General features: G+C 49.1%; 10 protein-coding genes across 10 annotated transcripts; 4 read left to right on the top strand and 6 right to left on the bottom strand.

The window, feature by feature from the left end:
- Positions 1-236: 236 nt before the first annotated feature.
- On the bottom strand, positions 237-1,325 carry N7473_002729 (NAD(P)-dependent alcohol dehydrogenase; the record flags this gene model as incomplete). Its single annotated transcript, XM_057148669.1, has 1 exon — positions 237-1,325. One exon carries the CDS (start codon positions 1,323-1,325, stop codon positions 237-239), a length of 1,089 nt encoding a protein of 362 aa, XP_057012323.1.
- A 503-nt stretch (positions 1,326-1,828) lies between these two features.
- On the bottom strand, positions 1,829-2,891 carry N7473_002728 (uncharacterized protein; the record flags this gene model as incomplete). The annotated part of the gene is made up of 4 exons (XM_057148668.1): positions 1,829-1,875; positions 1,946-2,555; positions 2,622-2,753; positions 2,823-2,891. 4 exons carry the CDS (start codon positions 2,889-2,891, stop codon positions 1,829-1,831), a joined length of 858 nt encoding a protein of 285 aa, XP_057012322.1.
- Positions 2,892-4,126: 1,235 nt separating this feature from the next.
- Positions 4,127-5,541, top strand: N7473_002727 (OSTA/TMEM184 family protein; the record flags this gene model as incomplete). The annotated part of the gene is made up of 5 exons (XM_057148667.1): positions 4,127-4,377; positions 4,432-4,684; positions 4,745-4,870; positions 4,923-5,072; positions 5,128-5,541. 5 exons carry the CDS (start codon positions 4,127-4,129, stop codon positions 5,539-5,541), a joined length of 1,194 nt encoding a protein of 397 aa, XP_057012321.1.
- Positions 5,542-5,747: 206 nt separating this feature from the next.
- Positions 5,748-7,934, bottom strand: N7473_002726 (DUF726 domain protein; the record flags this gene model as incomplete). The annotated part of the gene is made up of 1 exon (XM_057148666.1): positions 5,748-7,934. The coding sequence occupies one exon, from the start codon at positions 7,932-7,934 to the stop codon at positions 5,748-5,750; it is 2,187 nt and encodes a 728-aa protein (XP_057012320.1).
- Positions 7,935-8,328: 394 nt separating this feature from the next.
- N7473_002725 (uncharacterized protein) lies at positions 8,329-9,743 on the bottom strand (the record flags this gene model as incomplete). The annotated part of the gene is made up of 5 exons (XM_057148665.1): positions 8,329-8,645; positions 8,704-9,136; positions 9,191-9,212; positions 9,271-9,524; positions 9,588-9,743. The coding sequence occupies 5 exons, from the start codon at positions 9,741-9,743 to the stop codon at positions 8,329-8,331; spliced, it is 1,182 nt and encodes a 393-aa protein (XP_057012319.1).
- Positions 9,744-11,042: 1,299 nt separating this feature from the next.
- N7473_002724 (uncharacterized protein) lies at positions 11,043-11,349 on the top strand (the record flags this gene model as incomplete). Its single annotated transcript, XM_057148664.1, has 2 exons — positions 11,043-11,282; positions 11,341-11,349. 2 exons carry the CDS (start codon positions 11,043-11,045, stop codon positions 11,347-11,349), a joined length of 249 nt encoding a protein of 82 aa, XP_057012318.1.
- A 1,356-nt stretch (positions 11,350-12,705) lies between these two features.
- N7473_002723 (uncharacterized protein) lies at positions 12,706-13,998 on the bottom strand (the record flags this gene model as incomplete). Its single annotated transcript, XM_057148663.1, has 4 exons — positions 12,706-13,147; positions 13,200-13,320; positions 13,374-13,749; positions 13,807-13,998. The coding sequence occupies 4 exons, from the start codon at positions 13,996-13,998 to the stop codon at positions 12,706-12,708; spliced, it is 1,131 nt and encodes a 376-aa protein (XP_057012317.1).
- An 825-nt stretch (positions 13,999-14,823) lies between these two features.
- On the top strand, positions 14,824-16,735 carry N7473_002722 (putative MFS transporter; the record flags this gene model as incomplete). Its single annotated transcript, XM_057148662.1, has 3 exons — positions 14,824-15,395; positions 15,448-16,145; positions 16,212-16,735. Exons 1-3 carry the CDS (start codon positions 15,085-15,087, stop codon positions 16,733-16,735), a joined length of 1,533 nt encoding a protein of 510 aa, XP_057012316.1. The 5' UTR covers positions 14,824-15,084.
- Positions 16,736-17,040: 305 nt separating this feature from the next.
- Positions 17,041-17,613, bottom strand: N7473_002721 (uncharacterized protein; the record flags this gene model as incomplete). Its single annotated transcript, XM_057148661.1, has 1 exon — positions 17,041-17,613. The coding sequence occupies one exon, from the start codon at positions 17,611-17,613 to the stop codon at positions 17,041-17,043; it is 573 nt and encodes a 190-aa protein (XP_057012315.1).
- Positions 17,614-17,886: 273 nt separating this feature from the next.
- Positions 17,887-19,095, top strand: sec17 (alpha-soluble NSF attachment protein SEC17; the record flags this gene model as incomplete). Its single annotated transcript, XM_057148660.1, has 5 exons — positions 17,887-17,919; positions 18,021-18,144; positions 18,244-18,550; positions 18,617-18,791; positions 18,856-19,095. The coding sequence occupies 5 exons, from the start codon at positions 17,887-17,889 to the stop codon at positions 19,093-19,095; spliced, it is 879 nt and encodes a 292-aa protein (XP_057012314.1).
- Between the last annotated feature and the right edge of the window lie 80 nt (positions 19,096-19,175).

Below are 19,175 nucleotides of genomic sequence, written 5' to 3'. Positions count from 1 at the left end.
GCGAAGGGTACGGTAAATGAGCCGCCGAGTAATCATTCGCCGTTTTTTGCGCCGGTTATTGAACCGACGCTGCGGACGGGCGTGGATGCGATGGCTCTCGGAGCATTGACGTTCTTGGGGAGAAAAGAGTAGATGGTATGTATATCACGGTCTTGTATATGCTTGTAGTAGAGTGTACAATATCGTTTAAAGCTCCATAAAATCAGTTCGAACAGACATCCAGTCTCTGTATGTTATTACATCCCAATTCCAAAAGGCTCATAGTTATTCCCTTTATCCTTCCCAACATGCACCACAATCTTCCCCCTTGCTCTCCCCGAGCGAAGCTTCTCAAACGCCTTCACCACTTCCTCAAACTCATACAGACTATCCACCTGCACCTTGACAACCCTTTCTTGCAACCACTCTCCCAACTGCACCAACTGCCTCTGAACGGGCTTATACATTAACACAACATATCTCCTCCTCCCACCGCCCAAAAACGCCGGCCACGTCAACCGCCCAGCCTGCGTCGTCATACTCGACGCACCAACCTGCACAAACACCCCATCCTCCTTCAAAAACCGATGACACTGGTAATACATCTCCGCCGGCGTCCCAATATGATCAAGAATATGATCAAACACAGTACCCCTCGCCGCCAACACCCCCACAAGATCCTTCTCCGCCGTATAATCAATAACCTCATCCGCACCCAACCTTAAACAAAGCTCCATATTCCTCGTCGAACAAATCGCCGTAACACGACACCCCATCTGCTTGGCAATTTGAATCTCGAACGTCCCACATCCCCCCGAAGCCCCATTAATCAACACCTTGTCTCCAGCACGCACATACCCCTCCAAACTCTGGAAAGCAGTCTGTCCCGCAATTCCCACCCCAGCTGCAGAATCAACATCCACACCCTCCGGCACGGCCGCAATCTGATCTGCAGTGACAAGCGTGTATTCCGCCAACGACCCGAATTTAATCGGAGTCGCCGCAGACCCGAAAACAAGCTGGCCCTCACGGAAGTGTCGCGCAAGCGGTCCCGTCGTGACGACCCGGCCGCAAATGTCCATCCCCGGGGACGCGGGGGTACCGATGTATAGGCGTGCGGGGAGTCCGAGTTCGGGGACTTTGTAGTCGGCTGGGTTGAGGGATGCGGAGAGGACTTGGATGAGGACTTGGGAGCCTTGTGGGGCGGGGGGTGCGCGGGCTGTTGGGTTGAGTTCGAGGTTCTTCTCGAGACCACTGGAGGTGGATGAGTAGAGCCAGGCTTTCATGTTGGTGGGTGGTGGAGTTGGAGGGAGGATGTCTGGGTGGGGAGGTTGTGGATTGGACATGTTGGGTGGGTTGATAGGGAGGTCCTGGAGTCCAGGTACCCTAGTGGTGCTTGCTTTGCTTTTCCGTGGTGCCCGATGTGGCCTGATTGATGTGTTGGTTGGTGGATCACTTGGCGATTGATTGGCGGGTTATGGGGGTCCTTGGCTTATGGGAATTAGTGCCAATATTGAGTGATTAAATAGAGGCGAGACGTCCGAGGTTGTTCCTGCTAGTGGTTGTGGAGGTTGTTTGGCCGTTGGTGTTGGTGTTTGATGTTTGATGTTGGGAGATGACTTAAGGATGATCTGAGCAGGTGGTCATAGCTTCACGGCATAAACAGTGTGGGGCCGCACGATTTGGAGCCTGAAGTATGAGGTGTCTACATCGTTTGTATACACTTTCAACTTTCAGTAATGTGGTCTCGATCATTATCTCTATCCAACTAAAACCCCTCAAGAGATCTTCCTCTGCTCCTTCAAGAATATATCCACCTTGGCAATCCCCATCGTATCTCTCAAGAACCTCAGTATCGTTCGAAACCACTGAGCTCTTTGAGCAAAGTCCTGCCCCCTAACCAAATCATTTTCTAAACACACCAAACCAGTAAACAAGGGCCAAAGAATTCTATATGCACACAAACCAGGAACTTCCTCCGGAGTGGCAAGGTCAGATGTACCATCGGGTGAGATGGTAAGAGCATAAGGCACGGAGCAAGCAATTTCGTCGGCCAGAGTGATGAGCAGTACCAGACTATGCGACTTGATCGTGTTTAAAGCATGTATCGGAGACAGAAACGTGGATATAAATGAGATAATCTCTTGATGGAGTCTGATTCGTGTGGCTCGGCAGCTGTTCCAATCGCATACGGCGAGGCGATTCGAGTATCGGGTAGAGTACTCGGGTGCACCGGCGGAGGCGAGGAGTTCTCTGACCCATGATGGACGGTTCTCATTGGTGATAGGATGTGTTGATATATGTGACCAGTCGGGGTCTAGCGAGTGACCCCAAGATTGGAGCTTGAGATCCACAGCAAGCGCGTCCTGCACGAGTATGAGATCGGCTGAGATCAAGTCGTCAGTGTTGTTGGTGGCCCTGCGAATTGCCCGCTCTCGTAAGTTTGCACATGCTGTTGCTGCTTCAGCCATGGTGGAGACGAGTTGTTTCTTGAAGTCCTTTGGGAATGGAATCTGCTGTATCCAATGTCGTAGGTGTGCTGGAGGGGATTTAGCCTCGGCCAGGTAGTATATAACCTGGTGAGAATCAGTCTCAGTTCTTAAACGGGTAATCTCGAAAAAAGCACAGGGTGAGCATCTTACCATATTCATACATAGAATAGCTAGATAATGATCGCCATCTGTCAAATGTTTCTTATCTCTATGTGCGATCACGGACTGTGTACCCTGTATGTGTGTGATCCAAGAGCCATCGCGCCTGCCCGAAGTGAGCATCTAGAGACCAATGGGTCAGCTCGGCGTAAGGAGTAAAGAATTAGCGACAGATATCGGGTCATGACATACCTCATACATCCCCAGAAGCCAAATGACCATCAGAATCTCATCACTCTGCATCTCCACTGCATCGGTCATCGTCGTTGCCAATCTTTGCAGCGCCAATCCATAGTGCACCCCACTAGCCCTCTTGGCCTCTGGCGAGTTGCATCGCCCATGAAAATTAGCGTAAGCCACTGCCGCTACCACAGGAACCAAACAGGAATTTGGGGAGGCCTCCCGCAATTGTTGGCGGAGTGTAGTGAGAGTTCCCGGCCAAGGGATCACAAAATCATAGTAAAGGCGATTATATGCGACTTCAGATAATGGAGGACTAAGCATCCTTGGAATGGAAATATCTGTAACATTCGTAATTGGTTTGATATCCGCTCGCTGGCGCCATTTCTTGCTCGCAGCCGTCTGGGCGAATGTGTTCTGGTCTCGGTGGAAGATGTCAAATTGGGATTGGTAGACACATTCGTGGGTACCTTTATGACAGCGATGGCAGGAAGGTTTGGTCTCGTCGCACTAGGAAGATCATTAGTTCCACTGCATGAAGAAGTAGAAGGCACGAGCAACTAGCGAGTTTACCTTGACTTTCAACTCTCGACACCGTCGACAGCCTTTGCTTGGGCCTCGATTGTTAGGCATTATGGTCAACTAGTGGGCTCCGAGCGCGTCAACTACCACATTCGTGATTTTGAGCAGTCCAGGGTCTCCCCATTTAAAGGAATATCAAAGTGGACTCTGCGTTGAAGCTGAAAATTGAAAGCTGAAGCAGAGCGACGATCGATAAACATCACCGCCTCACAGCCCCCAAAGCTTCAATGCTGATAGGACAACCGCATCCATTACTACAAAAGGCTTAGTTCCCGCCCCCATCTGCAATTCTGCCTATTTCAGCCAATCATCGTGAACTCAACGATCGCATTGCTTGCCCCGAAGGGAATAGCGCCAAGGAGGCTTGTTCCTGAGCCGTTGCTGTCGAGGCTGAGAGGTGGGAATCGACCGGGTTTGGCGAAATCTTCGAGCTTCGGGGCCACCGAAGTTGCAGAATTGCAGGAAAGCCCAGCGAAGATCATGGAGAAGGCCTTAAACCGACGTGGCTGCGCAGAATGTCAGATGAGATTATTGTTGGATTTTGAGGATATAAAAGTTTGAGCAAGCCCAGTGCTCTTCATCTCATTCTCACGATATCTGCTTCTTCTCAGCGACATCATTAAACTCCACGAGTTTTGGGCCTTATTTTGCTCAAGTTGCGCCACATAAAAACTTCAGTTATTGCGCATCTATATTGAGACTTTGCAAGATGGGCTTGTTTGACCATTCCAGCAATGTCAACACAACTTGTCCAATGCCTAGGCCCTTGGTGGCTGGTTCGTCCTTCTAATCTAGAGCAATCTGGAGGCAGTGATCAAGCTAACCGAAGAATTCCAGATGCATCCGAAAATTTCGTTGGCGACTATACTTTCCACAAATTCAACATGATTCTTTCCGGTGCCTGTACAGCTACTACCTGTCTGGTAATCCTGATTGTGATGATCAAGCATTCTTTATGCTTCAGCAATCCCAACGAGCAGCTCAAGTACGTCCGATAGCTGGCAGACTTAATTTGATTACTGACGAAAGTGCCTTGTAGGATCATGCGAATCGCTACCTTGTTGCCTATTTACTCCATTCTTTCTTTTATTTCTATTTGCTTCCCCAATGTCTATGTCTACCTGGTGGGTTGGGTCGAAGTCATCCAAGGAATTGCCCTATATACATTCCTCATGCTACTTTGTGACTTTCTTGCTCCTAATGACCGCAACCGAATTGTCTTCTTTTCGTCTTTGAGGATTCCCGGTAGGACCGACAAAACCAAGACAACTGACGGGTTGACTTGGCTCCAGGTTGGTCATTCATACCTTTTGCTTGAGGTCTGAAAGGCCTGCTAATATTTCCTGATTCAGCAAACATGGTACCTTGTCCTTCAGTACCCCGTCATTACCGTTATTGTCGCCATCGTACAATGTATAACTGAAGCCGCGAATGTCTACTGCCTGGAAAGCAACAAGAGATATTTTGCTCATCTTTGGGTACAGATCATTTACCCAAGAGATTGGTAGTTGGTTATTGACTTGTTCTTAGCTCAACATCATTCAAGTTATATCCGTCGGCGTTGCCGTCATGTCCATCCTTCGATTCTACACCAACCTCAAGTCCCACATGACAGAGCACAAGCCATTGACAAAGCTCCTTGCTTTTAAGATGGTCGTTGGTCTGGTTTTCTTGGAAAAGGTAAGGCGTATGCCGCTAGATATCTTTCGTTGAACAGAAGTTTAACATGTCGCAGATTATTTTCATGATTCTCCACTCAACAGACGTCCTCAAGGAAACATCAAAATTGACCTATGCCGACGTATACATCGGTCTTCCAACTATGCTCATCTGCATTCAGATGGTTCCATTTGCATTCTTCTTCCTCTTCGCATACTCTACCAAGCCTTACCGGGTGGACGGTGGAAACCTCCGGTATGGCAATGCCCAGGAATATCTCGCTGTCGAAGAAACCGAGGCGGGGAGGACATACAAGCCACGCCAATACCAGGGTGGACCTCTCGGTATCTACGCCTGGCTAGCCTTTTTCAACGCATTGGAGTTCTTCCGTGAGATCACATCGACGTACAGTATGTTTCGGGAGGGTCGGATTAGATCCGCAGATCCCATGCAGTCGCAGGAGAGCTACAGGATGCAGTATGGCATGTAATCTCGGAGATGGGCGCTTGTTCTTTCTTACTGTTTTTTGCTTCGTGTCGTTTTCATTGGAAAGCCAGGAGTATGGCGTGGATATTTGAGAGCATGGAGAAGGAATGATTGCAAATTTTACGAACAACACGCAATTTGTATAGAATGCATTTTTCTAGTGATCTTACGTCAGTACGAGAACTTCTCTAGGCTCTGACGCTCTCAAATCTAGATAGCTGAATATTTGCCCGACTGATCAGGTAGAGGAGACGAGTAATCATCGTCATCCAAGTCCAGCATTTGGATTCGATGTTGCACCATATGGTCCTCGGTCTGCGTCTCAACCTGCTTCTGCATTCGACCCTCTTCCTGAGAGCCCTTCTCGCCCTTCAGCTTCTCAGCGGCAACAGACAAGTCCTTATCTTCCACTCCTGCCTCAAGCTCGTTGCGAAGTCGCTCCTCTTCTTGCTTCTTGTCTTCATCTGCCAAGGCAGCTTCTTCACGTTCAATCTCTTTCTGGTCAAGATCTTGCAGCCCGATGGTTGTGAGAATGCTTCCGAGCAGATACTGGTATCGAAGGTGGCCACTAATCTTCTCACTGACATCGAAGTTCTCGACACCAGGCACACCTTCAATGGGCTGCAGTCCGGCAACACCAAATTGGAGGCTGCTGGTTCGGTAGAGGAAGGCAAGAACCGAATCATTTTCCGAGAAAACATTGACAACTCTACCACTCACGACACTGCGGATTCGGCGCCATGCTTCACCATCCGATGGAGTAGGAGATCCCATGAGTATGACGGACTCAACCAGTCCGTATGCACTTCGCTTACATAGGCTTTGCAGACAGGAGTAAATCACACGGGATCCCAAGGAGTAGCCAATCAAAGTGACGGGTCGTTCACCTTGAGCCTTATTAATGAGCGCATCGGCAAGAGCCTCGCCAGTCTTGTCGGCTCGGGCTTTGGCCACACTGAACGGATTGTCGACCACGCGGGCGACTTTCATGAGGCCGACTGGCAGCATCACCGCACTCATGATAGCTGCGAAAAATGTTCGGCTGAGAATTTCTCGTCCAGCGACTGACCATGCAGCACTCGTTACCAAGGCAGATATCGCATTCCCAAGGTTCATCAGTGATTCAGTCTCCCAGCGCAAGGCGAACACCTCCGAGTCAGCCCCAACGACACGCCATGGAACCACAAAGTCGGACTCTTCTTTCACCCATCCGGTAACACCAATTGTGACACGGAGACGGTGGTCCTGCTCGGCAGCCTCGCTTTCATTCTCTGTTCTTTGCTTTCGTGCCCCTCGAATTGGAATGAAAGCAAAGTCTTCGATGTCGCGGGCATACTTGTCCATCATGCGACCGGTCATTCGACCACCATAGGCACCGAACAGACCACCGACAAGCACGCTGCTACCAGCAAGTGCACCCAGATACCCGGCCGCTGCAGTAGCACCAAGCCCCAGTCCACCCATGATCCCTCCAATGCCCGCCGCTACCAAGGGCGCAGCAAGGCCACCTGTGATACCGATGAGAGCAGCACCGGCAACTGATGCAATACCAACCTTCCACATTCGGGTGTTGTCTTTCTTCTTGGGTTCCGCTTTGTTCTCTGGCTGCTGTGAGACTGCCAGCACGGTGTCTAGGAGTCCACGTGCTACTTTGACCTCGTTCTCGTTGAGTACTTTCACATCAATGTCTAAGCTTGACGAGACATACAGCAACAACACTCGAGAGTACGCGCTGTATTTCTTCAGACTGAGCAGCAATAATAGAAGTGAATGCAGGATGAGCAACCTTGTGGCTTTCGGAAGCTGAAGTAGAGGTGTCTCAATGGGGTGGTAAACTTGACGCAATCTTTCGATCCTCTGTCTGTCCTCATCAAATGGGATATCATCAGACTTGGCAGCTTCGGAACTCTCTTTATCCTGGATTTCATCATCCCTGTTCACGACTTCGCCAATTCGTAAGAGAACCGCATCTCTCCAATTCTGAAAATGCGAGAGAGTCCTTTGCTTGGCACGAGCTTTAGCCGCTGCAGCAGTAGCATTCCTTCTAGGGCCGGACCGTTGTCGCTGTTGTGGTTGTGCCGCGCTCTCTTCACTTGACCCATTCTGTGGCCTAGTAGGTAGCGGCGGTGCTTCTTCGTCGTTCTTTTCAAGACTGGGACTCTGACTAGGAGACCATTCATTCGTTGGAGATCTGACTTCGGGTGTTTCGAATATCTCAAGGAGGCCAACTCGCATTGACTCCGCGATCTCAGCTACCAACACTGTGAGGTCGGCGCGTTGCGACCGGTCCAGGATTGACGTCAGATCTTGTCCACGATCATTACCCGCACTCGCGGATGCAGTGGGTTGTTTGGTCTCGAAGAAAGATCCATGTTTCTCTTTCAAGTTTTTGAACATTGGGATGAAGAAAAAAGGAGTTGACGGAGCCTCAACTGAGCTTCTACCTAACAGATTGATGTAGCGAGGCTTGGAAGTAACGTTCAAGAGGGGCCAGGCATCTTACCTGGGGGCCGAAACACTGTTAAAGCCTCAGGCATCAAGATATGCACGAAAACAGCGATGGGAGGAGGACCATGATCAAGGAGAATACAATTCCAGAGCTATAGTCCATCGACGATAGTGCAAATATGGTCTCGATTCAATCCCTTTTACTCTCTTTTATTTACATATGAGCTATTCAGGAACACTCATGTAAGGACTGACTATGTTCACCTGTTCATCCTTTGGAATCATGAAATCTCATAATATTTGTACTCGATATCCTTTGGAAGGTATCTCCAGAACATCATACTTATCGAAGCACCCTTGTTTCCAGAACTGATTCGTTGCCCCGGGGTGAATCCCAAATCTTGACAAGTTCCAGGCCTACTTGACCGAAAAGACTCTTCCATTGTGATACGGTTCGTTCCAGGCCCGCGGTGTGAAGCCACATGAGAATATCCATCTCCGCAGCCCGAAGCTCAGAGCCAGTGTCGGGGAGGACGTAGTCGTCAATCAATAGGGTTGAGTACTCGGGGTCCATTGCTTCAACAATTCGAGACAAGATTTGAGCGCTCTTGGCGTCAGACCAGTTGTGTAGGACGTCGCGTAGGAAGTAAACACGGGACCCTGGCAATCATTTTAGTAAGGAATCATATCTCAATTTTCGAGTGAGAGGAAATGCTACCTTTGACCGGCTGAGGTGTAAAAAAGTCATACTTCATGGCTTCCACTCCATCAGGCAATTTCTCAACTCGCTTCAGGGTCAACGGGAGATCTTGTAATATGAATCGCCCTGGAAGTTCGGGGTACTTTTCTTTGAATCTCGCAATCTCTTGACCTGGTCCTCCACCCACGTCTACCATAAGGGTTGCTCCAGGCTCTGTCCGAGCATCCCGTACCTTCTCCGCTGCAGGGTAAATGTCAAACCATTGTGGCATGTCATCCACGCGCCGCGCAGCCATATAGTCATCAAAGGCTTGCTTCTGCTCGGCATTCTTCTCTAAGAGTCCGAAAATCACATCTGTTCCATGTGCGTATTTGAATAGAGTGACGGCATTGGGCTCGTCTGCAAATTGTTGAATTCCAGGACCTCGCATGTACTCGACCAATTTCCCGCCCTTTCACCATTAGTCAAACCATGCGAGAATAGAATCTAGAAGGATAAGTCTTACCATTCCAAAATCTAAATCAAAGCTGAAATCGCGTCAGTAAGGATTATGGTAACAAGTCTGAATTGGGTATAATTACTTACTGGTGTTTCTCAGCCGCGACCGACCCAGGTAAAATCTTGAACCGAGTTCTCTCATTGGCAGCATAAAGCTGATTACCAGTTTCGTCACATAGACCAATGGCTGTCAACACGCGCATAATTCTAATTGTGAGAAGAAGATCCGATTTGGTTTCCTTGGAAATCTCCGTGGCCGAGATAGATTGACCATCCTTGGCAGCGATGACATGGAGATATCCATATTCAACGGCGACACGAATAGAGATGTTCTGCATAATCTGTGTAACCAAAATGTCAGATATGAGTAGATTTAAAGTCAGCACTGTCATAGTCCGGTTTACCTGAAAGTTGAGTCGGGATGTTGTTTCGAGAGGGGTCTCCGCAGCTAGCTGCAATTCACGAATTGCTCTGAGAAGATCTGCATGGGAATCTTTGTTCCCCGCGGCCTCCTGGGCAGCAAGAGTTTGGACATTTGCCAGAGCTTCTGACAAGGCCATGCTGTTGGCAGGACGAAGCTATAGATGGGCGAAGAAATTCAATATAGAGATGAGAGAGACGAGAGCCACCCAATAATGTAGAGAATGCCAAGTTGAAGTCAGAAGCGGGAAATTCCGTTCTTACAACAAAGATTATAGAGAGCGGGGAACGTGATACATCGAATTTTGGGGCACCGCATGCTAACTACTGCAAGGAACTGCTTTCGAGTAAGGTGGAGTCCTTCCGGAGGCCATTATTTGATACGGGAGAAAACATGTCGAAGCTGCACCCATTATCCCACCAGCTAGCTGAAAATTTTGTGTCCACGGCTTAGTTGACCACCAGGTCTTTAGTCACAAATTTCAGGCAGAAAAATATTGCGAGTGCAAACTTCCAGGCCTCGGGAACAGGGCGCTTGAATGCATAGACTAACGAAGAATTGAAGTTAGGTCTGAGCCCTCCTTGCATAAAGAGTGCAAGCCACGTGATAAGCTAACTGTGTCGCAGCCTCGTAGATAGGGTAACCTTGTATCTTAATTACACAGAGTTCGTTATCCCTTGAATCAATAATGATCACCGCACTGGACTTTTTTCATGGCGGAGTTATTCGGCCTATGGCCTCGGATATGGAGGCATAGTATAAAGTGCTTTAGTGTCTATGGATGTTGCAGAGTAGGAATCGTTATAACAACCGCTGCATTTATTTACCCGTCAAACAAACGTGGCATGGTTTCATTAACAGAGGCTCATATGTACAACTCCAAATACATTATTGGTGCCCCAGATAACCCAATTGGTGTTCTTACGATGACAGAACCCTGCAGAATGACAAAGCACTTTGCTGGCGTCATATCCAACCATTTTCTATTAATTGGTGTATTAGAGAGTACCACCAGGTGATGTCCAAAATACCTCCATGTGGTTGCTATTCATCGACACGGCGGATAGTCCGCCGGCATTGGCAGGATAGCTCGATATCAGGGTTGTTGTCCACTGGTCATTAAACATGCCTGACGTCCAGTTGGATTGGTGAACCAGGCTATCCGTCCCGATCCAGAAGAGATTCATCATATTAGGTGTGATTGAAAGTGTGGCAATCTTGCTAGCCCCGGTAACGGTATTTCAGTCGTGACTGGGGTGCTCGTCCAGGTGCTTGGCTCGTAGCGGGCCACCTCGAGCTTCCCTTTACTCGTGATCCAGGCCACGACCATACTATTCGCGTTTCTTGACACGGCGGTAACAGATGACGGATTGGCATTGACATTCGCGTCCAAGACCACGTCGCGAACCCAGGAGTCACCGTCGTCCTCGGTGTAGGCATGCATAAGTGTCCGGTCATTCCTAACCCAGAAGCCCTCGAGCATGTTGCTACCTCTGGAGACGACGCCAAAGGCCGTACTCGGGTCAACGTTCTGGCCAATAGACGGGGTACCACCCCATCAGCCTCCATGCTTCCTCCAGCGTTTGACGTGAACAACCTTATACCCTTTGGGCACGAAGAACAGGTCGTGGCGCTCCGGTGTGCGGGAGATAGCCGTAAGACGACCGCTACCCACCACGTAAGTAAACACATATTGGAACACACGGCAGGTCTTCCAGTTGCTTCCCTGATTCTAGCACGCTTGAGTCAGAGGGGCGCCCTCTCCAGTACCATGGAAGTAAACTAAATCTATCGCGTCTGGACTGCGGCTCGTTGCAGAGAACTCGACCCCTGATGTGACCTCACCACGGGCTTGATCAATAGCTACTATCCAGCCCTGAACGCGGGCACTGAGCTTCGAATACATAGTCTCATTAACTACACGTGCAGGTGAGCAATTATTGTAAGAGGCTAGGAACGTTGTAATGTAATAACACCACTTACAATGACTTTTTACATTCACATTCTCTTCGCACTGTTGTGCAATGAGCGCAAGGACTGGAGACAGCAGAAACAGGAGATATACTATCTGCTTCATTTCTGTGATGGTGGTCGTCTATTTTGGATGGTTCAAGGTGTGCGATTTCTGGCATAATCCTAGTGGTCGTAATCGTATAGTTTGCGATGCTCCCTATAACTGATATTCATGCTCTCAGCTGCTCCGTTTCTAACTCTGTTGTTATCACATTTGTTGATAGAGATCCGATAGGGATCTCACTCGAGATTCCCTTCTTTGTTTCCTTTCTTCTTCTGCAGAGATAGTTCTCCAGGTATTCGAACTAGATTGTTCCTCTCTCTTTAGCTTCCTTGCGTAGTGGTGATAGATCGCCATCATTTGTAATTAGTTATTATAGAACATATTGAGGGAATCTGAGCTAGACACATCTTATGGCGCACCTGGAGAGAAACATCATTACTACTAGCGTAGGGCTGAGGTATGGGTAGGTGTGGTCTATTGGCTCGCTTATGCTTGGCGAGGCCGAGTCTGACTGTATCAACCAGTGACATTCTGCAGGCATCTCGCAGCTGAAAGAATACCAATTCCATCTAGAGCCTTGGCGAAGAGTAAAATCATGAGAGATTTTTGAAAGGGGTACCGAAAATGATCTACCTTCCTAGTATCTTCTAAGGTTGGGCACTCTATGTACATTGGTGCAATGCCGTGTGGCTTAGACATCCATTGGGCACCTCAACTAATTCCATGACATTCCCTGTTTCCTCATTCAGTTCATTGAAAACTGGTCATTGAAAACTGGTCTCGCCTGATAGTTTGCCCCGATATGCGGATCGCCACATTAGTGACAAGCTGGTATCCGTCTCGAATTACTTACAGTACAGACCGTACAAATGGACCGGTGATCTTCGAGTGAGTCCAATTCGCTATACTTTCCTAGGCATTTCTTGATTATACTTGTTTCGTACCTAAGTTGAACACCGTGAGAACGCGTCCATGTGGCAGAGAATAAAATGGATATGAAGAATATCAATAAGATTCGTTACATTTTATATTACTCGAGATCAGCAAATACATCCCTCCAGGACGAAGTTTCACGTTGTGTTCCTTAACTCGGCTCTCCATCACAGTGCTCCGAAACTACACTCGTGTCTTTTGTAACCAAGATATGCCGACTATCATTCAGAGGCGAATCATCACGTAAAGCTCGCTCAGTGTCGTTAGTTGCATTGGCATAGGCAGAGCTCTGGGAAGCCCATGTCCCCGGGGTCTGTTCGTTTAATTGCACCCAAGACTCCCGCTTGTTGTTACTTCCATCGCTATACCCACCAGTATCGCTGCGATTCTTCGATGAGTAGCCAGTCACACTCTTGATATCCTGTGTGAATCGAACGAAGAATGGCCGTAGAACAGGGATTGATCCGAAAATGATTATGAACCACATTTCGGTCAGAACCCATGTGTTGAGTTCGTAGATCGCATAGGTCAGGTCTTCGACGTGTGTGATGGAGGCAATGGCAATTGTTTTGTTGATTCCTGCTATACCAGCACTATGAAAAGTTAGACATGCCTTGTAAGTTCGGGTCCAAATGAATGACTCGCATTAAACCTCCTCCCATAATGAGACATAATCCAATTTTGGTCGATAGTTTCATTAATTGTAGCCTTCCAATGATGTATACAGGGTACGCGGCCAAAAAGAAGTCAGCGGCCGCTCCGATACCTGAACAAGATCAGAAAATTGACAATCGTAAAGCTCTAACAGAGATCACGTACTGCCCTGAACAAACCCGACTTTGGAGCAGATATCAATCATATCACATTTGCCTGGGATGTCAATATCCCATAATTTCTCGGTTGGGGTGCATTGTTTGAAGATCAAGATGATTTCGATGAAGTTGATCAAAGCCTGGATACCGCCAACGCTATAAAGGAGATATTTGCTCTTGCTCATCGTTCTGTTCTGGATTGTCATGAGGAATGCGATGACGGCGATCCGGGCAATGACTAGATCGATAATGGCGAGCACCTGAGCGATCCAGCTCCATAGGTTTGTTTTGACAATGTTGTCGTAGGAAAGAAGGTCCTGATGATTACCGAGTCCGTAGCGGGCGCTCACTGTCATTGTGCACTGGGCCGCCAAGGCGACAGTCTAACCAGGTCAGCTACTCACCCCTTGTGAGGCTGGGTATAGAGGGGAGCCACATACAAAGGCCAATATCACCCACACAAAATCCCATCGTAGTCCAAATATACCAGACGAAAGCTGGCCTTGGGGGTATACCGAAGCAGTCTTGGCCCTCAGAATGAACAGTACCAAGGCAAGACTCATCTCTGCCCAAGTCACCCCTAGAATCAAGGGGCCTTTGCCTCCATAGGAGACACTCAAGGACTGCGTCATGACTGCGCGACGGAGGTCATGAGCAAGAGACTGGGGAACATGAGCATAATATGGCAGGAAAAGAGTTGGACAAAGACAATAAGTCTGTATTTGTTGTTAAATGCTAGTCAATGGTTGTCATCGATGCAAGCAAACCTTCCAAGGGTCTCCTTCCGAGCATCAACCCTTCCAAATTCCCAATCAGGCAATGCATGCTTAGCTAATAATGAGTGCCAGTTAAGTCGCGGACATTGTCGCTGCTGGATGCAGTTATGTGTTACAATTATTGTACAGTACATTCATTGTACAATTGCGAGATATTCTGGGCAGCTCAGATTAGTGGGCCCAACCATTCGATACATCACGTCTCCACCCCAAACCTAAGTAAAGGCTTAAGCTAATTTAGCCGTCTCCCCGAGTCCCCGGTCAATCTCCCACACCTAGCGCGCCCTAGCCGGTGGGGGCTGACCGGAGGGTGGCTACTCTAGCAAACCATCCCTTGAGGCACTATGCACGGAGGTCTGTAACCACGACCTCCGAAAGAACTTGGTTTTGATTTTTACAAATAAAGCATAAATACAGCGTACATGCAGTTCCAAGGCAGGGGTTTGCCAACCAAATATCATGTAACTTCGAAACCCCTTCTCAACTGGGCCGTTTTTGCTCGCTTGCAACTCCATACTGTTTGTAATTCCCCCAACCGCTGGAAAACAGTAGGGATCATGAACAAAGAGGGGAAGACAAACACATGAAATCTTGAAAATGCGGCAATTGAATGATGTACTGCAAGTTGTGATCCCGGACTTCGATGCAACCTACGCATGGTTTCGGAGATAAATCAACGCCCGATTTGCCCCTGGATTGACCCCTTTCAACCTATTAAGAGGTATCAGAGGGCCTGATCATATCAAATAAGTTGTGGCGTTACTTTGAGAACACTCTAGTGCTTTGACGAAATCCCTACTAGGGATATCGGTGTGCTTAGCCTTGTCATGGCGTCCCCGTACGACCGTCGTGGACTAGAGTTCGAAGACCCTGTTGTTCTCATTTTCCCTTCTCGTGCCCTTCCTCATTCATTGTTCATGTTACCTTTACCAATATTCCATAATGGCTTCCCAGCTAATTGTGCCAGCTGAAAAATCACACATGCATCTTGATACCACCGAGATCGACGAGGAACTGGAAGCCCTTGAAGGCTACGTGGTTGATCCCAGTCGTTATTCAAATCAAGCTTCCCAGCTGAAAACAAGTGCCGATGGTCGCTATGTTCTCATCCCACAGCCATTAGACATGCCCAATGATCCCTTGAATTGGAGCAATAGTAGAAAGGGGTTGATCATGGCTATCATCGCCTATATCGCCCTCCTGGCGGACTACACGGGTGGTACGGCTATTGTCACAGTGATCCCTCAATCAATGTAAGTAAGAAAGTAGAGGATAGTTTCTCTATAACGCTAAGGAATAATATAGGGAATGGGGATTGTCCCAAGAGTCAGTCCAGCGAGCGGTTGTGGGCAACCTCTTCACCATCGGTGCATGTGGACTGTTTGTCGTTCCATTAGCCAGCTACTTTGGTCGCTGGTCAGTCACCTTGGTCTTCCAGTGTGTCATGCTAGGAACGTGTGCCTGGTCAGCTGCAGCAACAAGCTTTCGCTCATATCTTGCAGCGCGCATAATCAATGGCTTCTTCTGCAGTGTCGGACAAGGCGGAGCGCTAATGTGGATCAAAGATCTATTCTTCTTTCACCAGCACCCGCAGATCATAAACTATGTCGAGTTCTCAATCATCCTCAGTCCGTACCTGGGTCCATTGGTTTCCTCGTTCATTGTGTCGGAGGTGAACTGGCGATGGGCTTTCTGGGTATGCACGATTCTTGCGGGAGTTGGTCTCGTTGCAGTCTTCTTCCTGGATGAAACACTTTTCGATCGGAAGAGTCCTCCTCCTTCTCGGGGATCTTATATTTCACGGCTGGTTGGGTTACAACAGGCCAAGGCTCCGTCGAAGGACTTTGTTCAGTGCATGGCACGCCCAGTGGTCGCTATCACTAAGATCCCTGTGTTGTTCATTCTCATCTACTACTTTTTGAATTTTGCCTGGGTCATTGGCGTGAATACTACCATTGGTATCTGGTTGACCAACTTTTATCAGTTCTCAACGCGAGGAATTGGTGAGCTTCCATTTCAGCTGGATCAGATTGCACCTCCAAATCAGTGTTGAACTGACATTCGAGTAGGCTACTTCTACTTCTTTGGTATCGTCGGCTGCTTGATCGGCTGGTTTGCGGGCCACTTTCTACATGATGCCGTTGGAAGATTCTACACCCAGCGACACTCTGGCCGTCTTGACCCCGAAGCTCGACTAATCATAACATACCCTGCAACCCTCATCTGCTGTGCAAGTTTGATCATCCTGGGGCTTGCCTTTGAGAAGCATTGGCACTATATGGTGATTGCAGTGTTTGCGGCCGTTCAATGTGTCGGCGTCATGATCGTCACGACAGCCATCAATGCCTACCTATTGGACTGCTACCCCGAAGGATCTGGAGAGGTCGGCGCATGGGTCACGGCCAGTCGCAATTGGGCAGGTTTCATGGCGACGTATATTCAGATTGACTGGGTGGTGCACCTCGGACCTGCCAAAGCTCTTGGGATTCAAGCAGCCATCACTTTCGGTTCTCTGTGTTTCATGCTGTTCCTTCAGATATATGGGAAGCGGATGAGGCAGTGGCAGGGCCGCATGGTGTTTGGGAAGAAATGACGGAAAGTCCACGGTATCACCCTCGCCGGTCCGATGTATATACGACCGGGCGTGGTAGTATATAAAGTTACATATGACTGCTATGAGTTATGCACTGGCAGCATCGAGCCGAGTAGAAGCGGAGTCAACAAATGCAGACATTAGAGATCATCCATTCAAGCATGAGCCCGATAATAAAACGAGAGGCAGCGAAAATAGCTGCCCCGGGGTATAGTATAATATAGTACATGGAAAATCAAACAGGCTGCACGACTACAGTTGACGAATGCAGGCGGTGCGTAGCCAGGCGATAAGAGCCAACGCAATTAAGAAGACTGGCTACTGCCCGTCTCAACAACAAAATAAGGCCCTTTCTTCTTAGACGCAGAGTCAAGGGCATTTCCTTTCCAAATGGCCTCTTCGGGGTGACCATTCCTTGCGCTTGACACACGCTGAACTCTTCGCCGTCGCCCACTCACGCGCTCTTTAGCAAAAGCATCTTTGAGCCGGTCAAGCCCAATCGTCGTCTCCTTCACTGCAGCAGCGCTCTCATCCCGGACACTGCGCAACGGCTCGACTCCCGTGGTATCGACTCGCTGCATTTCCTGCACGAAGTGGATTTGTGACTCGAGAGTCCGTAGCATGGACTGCTCTTCTCCTGGTGTGGATGGTTGAGGTAGGGCTGATAGGCGCAGAAGATGGCGCAATTTTTGCGGAGTGACAGAAGCTGTAGATAGGTCTGCTGTCTTATTTGGAAGTAGAGACCGGACAGACCAGCTTGGTTCAGCCAGGATCGATTTAATGTCGGTGGTTTGGGGTTTCGACGAGTAACGGCATCGGAGACACGGATTGCGAGTGATTGACTGCCACAGCCGGGTGCCTGCACGGTATCTGGCCATTTTCGGGGTAGTAATCAACAGGTAATGAGTATAAGCTCATAACAATGCAGGGGCTTTGCGACTAGGAATAATCGCCGGATCAGTGCTTCTGCGCGCGGGAGAACGTGAAGGTAAAGCTGCGGGCTGCGGGCCGCCTAAAAAGACACCGCCTCGGACCCGCCGATCGATGCTCTCATCAACATCACCGATCCACCTGGTCAACACTTCCTCTCCCCTCCCTACAAATCAACTGCAGATTCGCCTCTGCAGATTTTCGCAAACAAGTTTCCCACCATGGCCCAAGATCCTCGTGCCCTCCTGCAAAAAGTGAGCTCGCTCCGTATCCTCTCCATTCGCCGGTGCCTCTAGCCAGGCAATGACGAAAGCCTAGCATAGCTGACCACGTCTCGTACCCCGCGAGCAATCAGGCCGATAAAGCTCTTTCCAGCGCCTCGGGCGGCTTTAGCTGGTTCGGTGGACGCTCAGAGAAATATGAAAATGCGGCCGATCTGTATACTCAGGCTGCAAATGCCTTTCGAGTACAGAAGATGAGTGAGTTACCCCACACGTTGCCACAGCCGCTGCCCGCTGGCATCTATCGCCATGTCCCTTGTTACTTGTTACTGACAGCCCTGTCTACCTGCGCAACAGATAAGGAAGCCGGTCAAGCCTTCGAGAAAGCAGCTTCCGTTCAAACTCAGAACCTCAACGAGCCCGACGACGCCGCCAACACTCTCCAGGAAGCGTTCAAGGTCTACCGCAAATCCGACCCGGAGGATGCAGCCCGTGTCCTGACTAGCGCTATCAATCACTATGTACTACGCGGAAACTTGCGCCGTGCTGCAACACAGCAGCAATACCTGGCCGAGCTGTACGAGGTCGAACTCGGCGATATGAAGAAGGCTTTGGAGGCATATGAAAAGGCGGCGGATTGGTTCGAGGGTGACAATGCCGAGGCGTATGCATCCACTCCTCCTTGATACTGGAGAACGACCAATATAACTGACGATTGTCCTGAATCCAGTCTCGCAAACAAGCACTTCCTGAAGGTCGCCGATCTGGCTGCCCTGGAAGAGGACTACTACAAGTCTATCACAAACTATGAGCGTATTGCCCGCCAGTCAATCACGAACAACCTCATGAAGTGGTCTGTGAAAGACTACTTCTTGAAGGCAGGAATCTGCCATCTCGCCACAAAGGTGCGTCCAGAAATACTCCCTCAGTCACTATCTATATAAACCACCAATCTGACTTTATCTCCAGGATCTGGTTGAGACCGCACGAGCTCTCGAGACCTACCGCGAGATTGACCCTGCCTTCGCTTCGACCCGGGAGCACCAACTTCTCGTTGACCTCCTCCAGGCCGTAGAGTCCGGTGATCAGGAGGGCTTTGCTGATAAGCTCTTCCAATTTGACCAGCTCAGTAAGCTGGACAAGTGGAAGACCACCCTTCTGCTTCGGGTCAAGAGCAATATCGAAGAGGCAGAGGAGGACTTCTCGTAGACGGTGCTTGTATTTATTTTCTTCCTTTGATTCCCCCGCCTATGCTGTGCAAAGGAATGTCTCGTTATTTGGTGGACTTT

Source organism: Penicillium subrubescens, assembly GCF_028828155.1.
Source record: "Penicillium subrubescens strain IBT 31985 chromosome Unknown utg000002l_segment0_segment0, whole genome shotgun sequence".
NCBI classification, from domain to species: Eukaryota; Fungi; Ascomycota; class Eurotiomycetes; order Eurotiales; family Aspergillaceae; genus Penicillium; species Penicillium subrubescens.
The sequence above is the reverse complement of the archived record's forward strand: the minus strand, read 5'-3'. Positions and strand labels throughout refer to the sequence as shown.